The sequence below is a fragment of the Neopelma chrysocephalum genome, unplaced genomic scaffold, assembly GCF_003984885.1.
Source record: "Neopelma chrysocephalum unplaced genomic scaffold, ASM398488v2 Primary Assembly neopelma1_91, whole genome shotgun sequence".
Taxonomy (NCBI): Eukaryota; Metazoa; Chordata; class Aves; order Passeriformes; family Pipridae; genus Neopelma; species Neopelma chrysocephalum.
This window is the reverse complement of record NW_020897753.1, coordinates 511627-525684: the sequence shown is the minus strand read 5'-3', so window position 1 is coordinate 525684 and position 14058 is coordinate 511627. Positions and strand designations below refer to the sequence as shown.

At 37.7% G+C, this 14058-nt stretch overlaps 1 protein-coding gene across 8 annotated transcripts in view; it reads right to left on the bottom strand.

Moving 5' to 3' along the window:
• KIF16B (kinesin family member 16B) overlaps nucleotides 1–14058 on the bottom strand; it is a 135038-nt gene that overhangs the window by 26995 nt on the left and 93985 nt on the right. For all 8 annotated transcript variants that reach the window (XR_003535865.1, XR_003535866.1, XM_027693312.1 and 5 more), the window contains one exon: nucleotides 11492–11581. Coding sequence is in view for 6 of the 8 variants with exons in the window: in XM_027693312.1 (XP_027549113.1) it covers nucleotides 11492–11581 (90 nt within the window). In the remaining 2 variants the exon portion in view is untranslated. The remainder of the gene's footprint in view (nucleotides 1–11491; nucleotides 11582–14058) is intronic.

Here is a 14058-nt window from a genome sequence, read left to right as displayed (position 1 = left end):
GGGTTTGGATTACATGTCAGTAATTTCACAATTCCCATCTATCAGATGCCTTTTAGAAGGCTATAATGTTTGTCCCCAACAAGCACTACTTCGCTGAGTCTGTGTACAAGTGATGCTACTCCACCTACATAAGTTTCAGTAACCCAGGAAAGCAGGGGAAAGCTAAAAGACCATATTAATTTTTTATTACTTTTTTACAGCATCTTTACTATGAGTTATAGCACATAAGAGCCTTCAGGTACAATCAGAATGGAAATTATGCTACTCTATCGGTGTAAATAAAACCCTGCAAAACAGTAATTTGCAATTACTTTTCAATACTGGTACTAACAAAAAACTGAACTTCAAAGTAAAGGTATCCCTATTTATCCCCCAATTTAAAAATAAAAATAAATTCAGAGTTAGATTTGAACATACAGTGAGTAATTTAAGGATTCAAAAAACTGCTTGCTAAAGCTCTGCTGCAATTTTTCCCATAAAGGACATAACAAGACTAGGACATGCAGTGTTCAGAAGCAGTTTGAAAGAAATTCAAAGGATTTCATGGAAAATACAGAGTGTACACTCAAACAGCCTCAGAGAACCTGCACTGCTGACAGCACTGCATAACACAAATCATTAAAGTATCATTAATACCTAGCAGTACCTAGAGGTAAGTAGGAGAGAAAATATAATAAATTCAATAGATAAGAAATTGCCCAAACAAAACTCTGTACCTTTAATTCTTTTTATTATTCACAGCATTTTAACCATTTATAGACAATCATGAATTAATTGAATATTTTAACACAATGTCCCGTGAGAAGTGTGCTTTTTCATCTCACTCTCACTCACATCAGCATTCCCATATTGAATTTTGTTTTTCAGACATGGCCAGAGAGCTTGCCCTCCAAAACTATTATTCCTGGCTTTGGTTCTGAAATATGTCCTACAGTAAACTAGACAACATCCTCTGCTTTCAGTCTTCTCTTGACATCTTCGATTCTATACCTCCAGCTCAATATTTTTGCTGAGAGCCACTGCTTCTTTATGTTTATTTTCATATTAAACCACAAGAGATTGTATTTTATTGATTTTTGTCATGCAGGGATGTCTAATAAATTTTGTGGCTTGAGTTTTCTTGCTTTAGGCTCTTTAGAGGGATAGACAATTCTCTCTTGTAAAATGGAGCCTTCTGTATGTTGTGCGTTGCAGAGAGAGATGGTAGAAAACCTTCCCACATTTTTTTTAATATATTTACACTACAGCAGTCAAGAAAACATCCTGAGAGCCTTATAAGAAGATCCCATTGTAAATACAAAACTGCTTTTAGAAACTGTACTATCAGCTGCACAGGCCTGAGAAATGTGTTTTCTTCCTTTCTTCTAAAGTCAAGTTATTTTTCATTAAGAAACCCAATACTATTTTCACCATATTGTGTCTGAAATATCATTAGCTGGAACATGATACACTAATATTTATAAAAGACCCTTAGACAAAAAGTATCTCTTGTAGATTGTAACAATGCTAACCATACCGTTAGTTTTAGAATCAAAGAATGTGTTGGGTTGGAAAGGACTTTAAAGATCATCTTGTTCCAACCCCCTGCCAGGGGTACATTCACATATGTAGTTGTGTCAGTAATAACATTTAAACGCATAAGGAAAAAACACGACAGGCAGCACAGTTAGAGCCAGACAAGTTTTTCTACCATCTAAGGTATTTGTTCAAAATTAACCTGGGCATTTTCACAAAAACTAGAGTGAGAGCTGGGTCACCATATCTGAAATCAACTGAAACCAAAGGATTCTACTTGTCAACTCTACTTAATCTAGCAGCATATTCCTGACCAACACAGTAAGAACAAGCTGTTCTTCACAAAACCCTCGGAAGACAGTGAGACTGCCAATAACAGCTAATGGTTAATGGAACATGTGTCAAAGTCCTCTGAAGGAAGGCAATCATTAAAAAAAGAAACAGTAAAAGCTCCAATCCTCCCCTCTGGTTTTCACTAAGCAGGAAGAAAATAGAGATACAGAGTTGCAGCCTAAGGCATTCCCCAAGATGACAGTCATGAGGAGCTAAGAAATGACTGAGCATACCTAAACCTCCAGCTACTTTGTCTAGGAATTGTTCTTCTCAGAGGTATTTTCCTCTCTCACAGATAGAGGTTATCCATCTGAAACTGTTTTACTGATAAAACAACATGAATATTTTGATATCATGCAAATTCACTAGATAATTGAGCACAGCCTTGAAAATCAGATTATCCAATAATCAAAGCAATTATTCTGTCAAATGGTTGGTAAATAATGAGAAGGACTCATCCCTCTCCAAATGCTTCTTTTTTTTCAATTTCTATGTCACTAATACACAAGACTTTTGCACAGCACAAGCAATGAAACCTGGCATTTGATGCCTGCCTGCTGGTTAATCTTGTCTCATTCTAAATCTATCAGAAGACCTATAAAGCTACTGGTATTCTCCCAGAGAACCATTTGGAAACTCACAGGTTTAATTAGCTGCTCAGGACAGACCAAAAGAGACCAGGTCCCATCAACAACCAAAACCCAGGAAGGAGGAAAGGAAAGGAGGAGAGATAGAGAGAAGTTGTATTTCTGCCAAATCGCCTGTACCAAGTCAAGAAAACTTTGCTGCACAAATCTAGCATCCAAAGCAACAACAATCACAAATTAATCCCAAAGCCAGGATTTCCCAAGGCTCTTACACTTTCAGATTCAGTTTTGCGACAAGAAATTCACAGACTGAATTATTTTCCCACTAGAAATATATTTGGAATTGCGTATTGTGCTGGAAGCAAACATGCTGGGGGAGTTTGCTGTGTCTCAGATGTTCTGGTCCTGGTTAGCAACTACAAATTCAGAGGGAGCACATGGAATACATACATTTCCCTGTTATCAAACTTTCACTGAACTATGTGACATGGTTAGCAGTACGTTTTCCACTTTGCTTATGGGAACAAATTCTCCTTTTCAGCTGTAGACTGAACAAAATCCTAGAATTCCTTTTAAAAATTCCAGCAGTCTCATGCTGCAGAAAGAAAGGCCAGATGAAGCATTTAAGCACCTACCACTTAAATCCCATCTGTGGCAAACTAGAGCAGATATGGAAGTTCTACATATACAAACCTGCAGGCTTTAGGAATGCTCTGAACATAATATAATTAGGAACAGGAGCTGGAAACGTGTATGTAGCAAACTATGCTTCCTGTGTATGCATTTCCTGGCTGTTATAGGTGACAAGAATATGAATGTTAAAATTAACTATACCATAATTACTGTAATTTGTATTGAATAAAGCTGAAGGCTATAATCACATGCTTGTATAATGGTATTATAAGGTTTATACACAGAGAGGTGTTCTCAAACTTACTATATTTTTCTTTCAATATGTATGGAAAGATACATTACCTAGCTAGCAAAGTCCCAGGCTAGAAAGTAAAAATTAGGATTAGTTTAGGATTTGTATTTCAAAAACTATTTTCTAAACACTTTTCTATATACTTATAAGTCTGCCAGAGGTGCTTTAATACACATCATGGATTCGCTATTTACAAGCACATCAATGTTGCAAATTATTTTCATTTTCATCTGTGCCCTAATATACAGTTTCCAGGAAAAAAAAAAAAGCTTTCAGATTGTTTATACGCTCTTGGTGTTTGTCCTATGGCTGGCACATTAAACTTGTGACTCCTACTATGTTTTTCCACTGTATAAAAACAAAACTACAGTACATAGGCTTATTTGGAAAAAAAAGTCCAAAGTTGCTAGTTCATATCCAGATACCCAGAAACACCATTCCAGTTAGTCAGAACACATCAACTTTATTTCTTCACTGGATCAAATTTTCAAACAAAGAAACAAATCTAAAAGTATTGTTGTAGACAGTATAGGGGTCATAGGGCTTCATGAAATAATCTGAACTGAGAATCCATATACAAACAAACCTAAACTTTCTAAAATAATGAGATAGCCTCTGTAGCAAGATTTGTACCATCATTTTCATTACTACATGGTACACTCCGCTCTCTCCAGTGCATGTAACCCATGAGTTTAAATTGCTTCTTGGTCACAAGGGTTTATAAACATCAATGTCAACAAGAAATGATTTGTGGACAGATTGCGGCTTCAGTCACCACAGGATCAAGGCTTCGGCATAAGCACTGCAGGTTTCAGAACAAAGTAATTTAAAATATCATCTTACAAACATTTAGTTACTTATAGTTATAGTGCCTTATGCTACTTACAATTGAACACTAGAATGTCCAGAATTTTGCATTCAATGTGAGCATACTACCTAAATCTTACATACTAATTAAATATACACTTACTAATGCCAGCTAATGAGAAAATCCAGTGGTAAAATCAGCAGAGCTTCAGGCCAGCTCTGATGCAACAAGCTTCTGACTTCTGCTGCCAAATTAGCTCTAAGCTCCAGGAGCTCACTAGTCACATGGCAACTGGCTTGCCAGCCCTGCAAGCCAAGTACCTCAACGTTATTGCTTCCTCATCCTTTTTCCTTTCAAAATATTCCCAGGGGATTAATATAAATTTTACATTTAATGAAACTCTACAGCTGCAGAGTTACAAACCAGAATGGGAGCAGTCAGACAGCCATGATCCCAATCCCAGCCCAAACACTGCCCCAAGTGCTCTGCACCAGTCTGCTCTTTACTGCTCTGCTCCTGGTTTAATTTGTTTGTATTTTGACTTGGGAGGAAGAACTCTGCATCTCTGGTAAGACTTTAAGAAATAATTTAATAATTACACAAACACATACAAATTGCCTAATTATCCTTGAGACTATTGGGGGCGGGGGGGAGATTAAATATCCCCAACTGCCACCAATTGTCTTGAAATTTAGTCAAAAGTTGTATTTCTCTGCCAGTGATCCTGGAGAGAATGTCTTCCAGAATCCAGAACTCACCTCAATTTCATCCCCTCATCATTATCTGAGCCAGCACTTTGTGTTGAAGATTTCTTCCACTTATTATGTATCAGGAGCACCAGACATATAGACCACTTATCAAGGACACTGAAATCCTTCTCTGGCAGTCACCCGAAAGAAGAGTATGGAGGCAAAAGGAAAGGACAGTGAGATCAGTCAGTGGTGGTTCCATGAATAGTTCTTGCCTTTTCATCATTACAGATGAATTACTTCTAAACAATAAGTAGTAATAAAAAAGAGTCTAGAAAAAAAAACTTAAGAAAGGATTAAAAAACTGGTGTCTTCTCTACTGTAATAGCAAACATACACATTATGTGTTGGGTGGTTGGGGGCAGTACGGATAGATGAAATAGGAATTGGCTTCACTGAGATATCAAACATTTCTCGTCTTTTTTCACTGAGATGAAAAAATACTTCCAACAAAAAATGGACAGACTACTTTTGAGTTTTGAAAAATCTGAAATATTTCAAAATATTTCAGAATATTTTTAAAATAAACTTGCAACAAATGTTTTGATTTCAATATATTTTCAAAAACATTCATTTACTATTTCTGAAAAACCTGAGACATATTTTCTGCTCTTTTAGTTTCATGCAATTCTTACAGGTGTGCAAAGCAAAGAGCAGCCTGTTAACTCCTCCAGCTGACAAAAGCCTCAAGTTCACTTCAACAGAATGATCCTCTGTCAAACAGAGAGAACCCCGATGTGCAGAGGATATTCTCTTCAGAAATGAAAATAAGTATACATAAAATATATAAATATATAAGAATATATAACTCTCATGGCCTTTTCTCCATAACACTACACCAAAAAAAAAAGAAAACTAGACAGCATTTTTTCCTAACAGTTGTAAAATACAGTATTTACTGTCTAATAGTTAATGTACTTGAAGAACCCTGTCACCCAAGCAACAGTCTCTAACCCTGCCCACTGAGAGTCACGATATTTGTGTGTTCCTTTAATACATCCTGTACTCTCTTTTCCCTGGTGGGAATACCAGGTGGGGACAGAGGCAGATCACAAAATAACTTCAGCTTGATTGCTCAGGCTTCCACAGACATTCCTGCTGTTTCAGATATGGATATTATGCATGCATTCAGCTATGTAAGATGACAAAAACCAGACCAGCGGAAGGAGAAGTTGGCTTGGTTACAACCCAAAATTCTTTGAAAATTATGAACAGTCCTTTTGTGCCTTAGACTGTGAAAGACACAAACAGCTACCTTCATACAGACCTTCATACCTGAAATACAGTTACACAAATTATTACATTCTGTTAAATAAGCTAAAAGTCAATAGCTTTGGCACTCCTGCAGAATTCTACACACATATGTTCTTATCTCCATGAATTAATCTATAACTGCATTTTAGCTTGTCCTTGGCAGCTTTCTACAAATCACTACTAGTAATAAAAATGCCTCAACAGTAGGTGCTTTCCTTAACACCATATAGAGATTTTTAAGCACATGGAAAGAGATTTCAAGAAGACTGACAGGAAACTCCATAAGCAGAGCCTACAGTGAAAGCCCCACAACATCTGGCTTAGACACCCAGATACAAGTGGGAATTAAGGGCTCCCACATGAAGGAGGAACTTCATAAACCTTGGATTTTGGTAGGGAAAGACAAATAGGAACTGTTTCTCTGCTCTTCTTTGAAAGAAGAAAGAGACAAGAAAGTGTTAGGAGAGTGAGTTTTCCCTCACAGCAGGATAAGGACCAGGAAGGGAAGGTTTTCTGCAGAAACCAACACTCTGGTAGTATTTCAAAACCATTAAGAAAAACCATAAGAAAAGAGGGAAGGAGGAGGGAAAAACAGGAGATTTTTAGTGTGGAAGTTCTTACTTCTCTATTATAAAGAGCCCATTTTCTCCCATTTCTAAGAGAAAAAAAAAAAAGTATATCATTAGAGAGACAATTGCAACTGAAAGCCAAGTATTTTTTTAATTAAAATTCCAAAAATACTAGAACGGTCATTAACAATCTAGCAGTGCAAGAAAGCTGAAGCTGGGCAAATGACAATCGTGCAGACCTAAAAAAACCCAAGGCACTGTTAAATGCTTGATACTTATCTGCTACTGGTACAATCTCACCCTTCTGCAGCTTTTACAGTCTTTCAAAATTTGCATATGACATATTTTAGTTAGATATGCAGTTGTCAGCAGCCACTTAATTACATTAGAAGAAATGCACAAGTATATAATACATATGAGCTGTTGTAAGACTGGAAGATAGCTTCTGCTTTTGAAAGAGATACTTTTTTTTTTTTTTAAACTTCCTAATAAATCAGTTTGCCAATACATCCCTTTGGGAATTCAGTGGCATCAACATGAAATGCAAGATCAGCAAATTATTAAAATACTGATGTAGTAACTCAGAGCTGAGCAACTAATGAGCTGTAAAGTTCACTTCTAAAAGCAGGACACTCATACATTAAACACATCCACAGTATTTTTGCTGTTCATTATAAATATTAATTTAGAGTGGGAAGGTGAACTGTGCAATATAAAACTCAACTCTGATGGATTCTGATAACATCCTTTTATGGATTGAGTTTCTTTGGAATAATACACAGTAAGTAAAGACACAACTCTGCCAAGTTTGGTATTAAAATACATTTCAGCATCATGATGAATCCCAAATTAGGTCAATGACAGATGAGCAGAAGTGGACAGATGAGTTTCAATTTACAAAACAAACTGAACTCCTACTTACATGGCAAAACTAATCCAAAATTACCATAAATTAAGGCTATTTTAAATAAAGATAAAAATATGGAAAGCCATTGATCATTCGCATATGTAACATTGATAATGAAATTCCTTCAAAGAAAATAAATGCCAGACCTTTACTGCAGGACACAATATTATATGTTTCATCCATCACAACATGCTCTTCCCCTCTGATAAACAAGGACAGAGTAGTTTGGAGAAATGCTGATGAGGAGAAGAAACACACTGCATATTATCTAGTCTTCTTCTGCCCACAAACCTTCCATTGCCTCGTGGTGCCCTATTTCTCAAAGCAGGAATGGACACAACACAATAGTCTGTATCATGTAAAAAGAGAAGACATCATCAGTGCTGCAAGGGTCTCCAGAACAGGTACTTAAGTGACAGTACCTGTCTAAAAGCAGTAGCTGACATGATCAGATGCTTATCTTGCTTTTCCTGATTTTTAACATGCTTGGTACTCAGCAAAGATAAGACACTTGAACCTGTCTGATAATTTATGGAAGGTTGCTGTGAAGTGGAGGTTCAGTCAAGGCTGGAAAAAGATACTATTGGCAAACTTGTAAGACTTGGTATTTGCCCTGACTTACAGAAATTGTTGAGAAGGAAACAGATAGCTTAATAAAACATACTATAATGTGCTTCCTACATGGAAATTAGACACGGACTCATTGGCATAAGTAAACCAATAATTCCTTTAACCTCAGGAAGTTTACCTAAGACACAGACTTATGGCAACACAGAAGTGTCAATAAGGAACAAACTGGTACATTAAACTAGTGAATGTACTGACCTTGCAAGCAAAAAAGACAAACAGAGAGAAAAGGTTAAAAAAAAAAGAAAATTGCCTCTATAAGATAATTGCTCTCTATAAAGTGAGTGGTAGAGAGAATGGAATATATAGATAAAATCCACAGGAAAAATATTAGCTATGAACTATTAATGACAACAAAACCAAATTCAGTTGGGAAGACTCTAAGATGAAGAAGACTATGTACCTGTGCCCTAGGTTGAGATTATTTTCTCAGTTGTAAACTCTTGGATGCAGGACTTCATTTTGACCTAATAATACCACTCATGTTCTCATAGTTCTTCAAAGCAAACAAATAAATACTAAAAAAACCCCAAACACTCCCTCCTGTAACACCAAAAAAACCCAAATTGTCCTGTCAATCACAAATTCTTGGTTCAAAAAGGTGACATTTATATGCTGCAGAACTATTTTAATAGTTGCTTTAAGAACATCAGATTCCTCCTGAATCCAATTACTACACACAAGAAAGAAGTTGATCTCCCTCTGACAGAACTGTAAAAGCCAATTTCAATTGTTCCTCAATGTATTGTCAGGACTGATAACAGACTCTGAAGAAGACCACTCAAACACACTTTCCCAAATGGGGAAAATCAGTCTGCAGAGGGATTCAGATGGCCTTTTTCCATGTCAACTGGATGACTGCCTGGCTGTTTTTTCAGGAGTTAGATGTAATTAGGATATTTCCATTGACAGACTATAACTCTAACATCCAAGAGGAAATGGCAATTCATTCCAATAAAAAATATGACACTGATGTTCACAAGTAATATTTTTAAAAGCATTTGTGGAAAGAGAATATTTCAATTTCCCATTCAAAACTCAATTTCACCTTAAAAATTTTCTTCTGCAATCAAAAAAGATGACCTAATTTTCTTTTCCTTTTCTCTGTCTCCCTTTTTTCTTTCTTAAAAAAAATAAAAAATTCCTTAGATATTTGGTGCTTAGATATTTCCATTTCTGATTTTCATACTGTTTTGGAAAGGGAATAATCTTAAGTCTCAGACTCAACATTGTTTCATACTCAACTCATTTTTAAATTAAAGCATATGTTAATGAAGACCAAGAAAGCATTTGCACACTGTTGCACGTCTCTCTTTCTTAAACATATTCATGTTTTTTAATATTCTGCCTACGAATATATGGCCCAGGCTCCTTTACTTGTGCTAACTCTCAAATCAGGATCACTTTCATTGCTTGAATGACTTATTTCTTCTAATATCCAAGGGAACAAGTAGAAAGGAAGCAAAACATTAATAATTAAAAGTCAGACGTGGAAACTGAGAACTGTAATTCTACAAATGCTCTCTCCGATGAACTTAAGCTCCATCAGGCACAGTTCCTCATCCTGAATGCCCATAGTCTCCAAGGTGGTCAGAAAGATCAATTTTTCATTTTGCAGAAACCTGGAAGCCACTATTACAAAAGGGTATCTGTGGAGCAACGCTCTTCTTTTAAATGAGAAGTTGTCAGGATGACATGATCTGACTGCAAGTACCTTGCAATGAACAAAACAGGAACCTCCAGGGAATGGCGCCAGTCAGCAGTAAAGGGAATTAATGGCCAGAGGCAACACTCGGAGTCACAGTTTCACTGCAACATCCATCCTGTATTGAGCTGTCTTGGAGCTTTAAACCGCTGAAGGGCTTGTCAGTCTTACTGGAAGTGTATGTCTGAGAGGAATCACAGAACCACAGAATTGTTTGGGTTGGAAGGGACCACTAAAGGCCATCCAGTCCAAGCCCCCTGCAGTGATCAGGGACATCTTCAACTCGATTAGGTTGCTCAGTGTCCAATGCAGCCTGATCCTGAACGCTTCCATGTATGGGGCATCCACCACCTCTCTGGGCAACTTGTGCCAGTGTTTCACCATCTAACTGTAAAAAAATTTCTTCCTTGTATCTATTCTGAATCTACTTTCTTCAGTTTAAAAACATTACCCCTTGTCCTATTGCAACAGCCCTGCTGCAAAGTCTGTCCTCACCTTTTATTAGGAGCCTCATTCAAGTACTTAAAATCTGTCATAAGGTCTCTCCAGAGCCTTCTCTTATTCCGGCTGAAAAAATCCCAATTGTCTCAGCCTGTCTCCATAGCAGAGGTGCTCCATCCCTCTGATCACCTTTGTGGCCCTCCTCTGGACCCACTCCAACGGGTCCATGTCCTTCCTGTGCTGAGGATCCCAGAGCTGGATGCAGGACTCCAGGTGGGGTCTCACCAGAGCGGAGAGGCAGAATCCCCTCCCTCAACCCGCTGCCCACACTGCTTTGGATGCAGCCCAGGACATGGTTAGCTTTCTGGGCTGCAAGCACACATTGCTGGATCACATCCAGCTTTTTGGCCACCAGCACCCCCAAGTCCTTCTTGGCAGGGCTGCTCTTAATTCCTTCATCCCCCAGCCTGTACTCATACTGGGGGCTGCCCCAGCCCAGATGCAGGACCCTGCACTTGATCTTGTTGAACCTCACAAGGTTTACACAGGCACACTTCTTGAGTTCGTCCAGGTCCCTCTCTGGCATCCCATCCTTCAGACTTGTCATCTGCAAAGTTGCTGAGGGTGTGCTTGATCCTGCTGTGTCACTGATGAAGGTATTTAATAGCTCTGGTCCCAACACGGGCCCCTGAGGGTCACCACTTGGCACTGATCTCCATCAGGATGCTGAGCCATTGACCACCATACCCTGGATGTCACTATCCAAGCAATTCCTTACCCACCAAACAGTTCACTCATCAAATCCATCTCTCTCCAGTTTAGAGAAAAGGATGTTGTGGGGACCATGTCAAAGGCCTTACAGATCAATGTAGATGACACCCATCTATAATCTCTTCCTTTGTCCACTGATGTAGTCACTCCACAATAGAAGGTCAGGCAGGAATTGCCTTGGTGGAGCCATGCTGGCTGTCTCAAATCACCACCCTTTTTGAGTAAACATATTTCAAAACACTTTTTTTCCAGTCTCTACCTCCACCTCTTTCTGCAAAAGAATTTTTTACCAAAACTTACCTCAGGGTACTTCAGTTTTAAAGTTTTATGCATTTCTCGAAAGCGACTGTACCGCCGGAACACTGTCCATGTCTCATCCAGGACTGTTATCTAGAGCAGACAATAAGAAAGAAGAAACAGAAGTAAACCCACACAATGCTCAACACTAAAAACCATGCAGTATACAAGGTTATAAGATTAAAAGAGGCAATTCTTAGATACCTTAAATCTATAAGCTTTTTATAAGTTTACTTAATTTTATAACTTTACTTAAATTTATAAGTTTACTTAATTCTTCTTTCATTACAGTGACAGAACTCTATTTAATAAGGAGCACTGACTGCAAAGGAAAAAAAAAACAACCCTGACTGCATTTATTCCTTATTCGGGAGTGGTTTGACAAGGCTATAAACACATTAAAATACCCCCAATCCTCAACCATTTCTTGGTGCAGCTATGCAGCTCTCAGCATTACAATCAAGTGGGTGTTCCATTAACGAAGGAATAACATCTAGGACAAGTGCAGTGTAGCCTCTCTAAATATTCACAGAAATGTATATTCTCATACACATAGATACACATAATTAATAAATAAGCATTTCTTGGACACAGAGTTCATTACCACACAGAATGGGATTCCAATTTGTAGGGTAAAATATTACACATGCCAGTTTTCAGTAGAAGATATTCCTTTAAAACACTCTGGGTCTGTATCATCAACATGGTGATGAACATCCCATTTATACAGGAAGATTCATTAAAATCAACATAATTACTCCGGGAGAATAAAGTGCATAACAATAGGAGCAAAGGGAGAGGGCAAACCAACCTCACCATCAGTTATTCACAAAATCCTCACCAGAAATCCTCAACCAACAATTTTTTCAGGAAAAAAAACTTTACTGTCTGAAATTAGATGAAATGAAAGACATTTCTAAGTGGATCCTAAAAGTGCTGTGACTAGAGCCTTTGATTTTACAGTAAAGTCTTTCTGCAGCTCTGGTGACCCAAGGCTACCAAGAAGCCAAGCTGCAGGGAGAGTGAGCATTGTTCTACAGAGACTAGCAGAGACAGAGAAAGCCAAGTGGTACTGCTTAAAACTGAAAATAGTGTTGCTTTTTTAATCTAACAGGCTTAATATGTAGTATTTCCTCTGTCTAGCTATGATTTTATGCATGAAGGTAAAAAAAAGCATTTTCATAAAACACATTTCACAAAGACACAGGTTTTTTAATCTTAAAGTGACTCCAAAAATGAATGAGTAGTTCCCTCACTACTAGGGATATCAACAAATTATGGAGGTAAAGAAAGCTGCAATGGAGCTGGATAACTGAATAGGAGAAAAAGAAAGAGCAACAAAGCAGAGGAAACCAGTGTTCAAGCACCAGTGCTGACAACTGCTACCCCATGTTTGCAACAAACTCATCTCTGGTCCATTCTGCTGCCTTTGCTGCTGATTACAGAACAGGGAAACTGAGGGAAGTGTTTAGGTAACCACAAATTATTGTGTGCCTTATGATAAGAGGAACTAGGTTTGGTGTGGGTTTTTCCTACTTTTACCTCAACTTTCAGTTAAAAGATGCAAGAAAACAAAACTGGCCTTCTCAAAACATTTCACAAATATTGTAACATAAGTTCTTCTAGCATGTCTCCACAATAAAAACTCACTATTTCTGAGAAAAAATCATCTTTCATGCAACCAATAAGCTCAACTGGTACTAGGAGTCACCAGCCCCGGAAGTGTTCAAAAAATGTGTGGATATAAACATTGTGGATATGGACTTGAGGACATGGTTTAATGGTGAGCAAGATGGTGGTGGTGGTGGGTAGATGTTGGACTTGATGATCTTAAAGGTTTTTCCAACCTTAACAATTCTATGATTCTAGGACACCTGCATGATGGATTATATTCCCTCAATATATTGTTAACAGTGTCTCAGACTTTACAACTCAGGTGAATGGATTTAACATGCATACTTAGGTTTAACTAAAACAACCATTCAGGAATATGCATGTTACACTGATCTCAATTAACCAATTAACCATTTTGCTGAATAATTACTTTAAAGTAAAGGGCTGTGTCAATTCAATGTTCAAGTAAACAATGCTCGAGTGTAATGGATAATCATAAAATAAAGATGTTACTCATTACAGCATTCAATTTGCTTTAATTCTGTCTTTTAATATTTTATTGTCATGAAATTTTGCTGCAGTAATTTCATTTGTATACGATCCTTATTCAAAAGTGACCTCTTTTTTCCCTAGGGTTTCCACAGACGGAGCAGCAACCTAGCACAAAGTATCCAGGACTCTTCCAGCCACACAGCCTGAAGAAGAGCAGGCATGTCATGTTGGCTGTGCATCTGACAGCTGTCTAGGTGATGGGATGCTACCAAACTTACCCAAATCAAATTGCCTGCAGCCAATTATTTATTAGTCTTCTTCTATGAAGTTAAATAAACAACTTGTTACAGATGAATAGGAAGGAAAACAGCAAAGCCATGTATCTGTGTTGCCTGAGCAGTGAAGGATTTTCTCTTGAGTCTTCTCTGGTGGGTTGGTCTTGATTTGGTCCCTGTCTTCCTCTT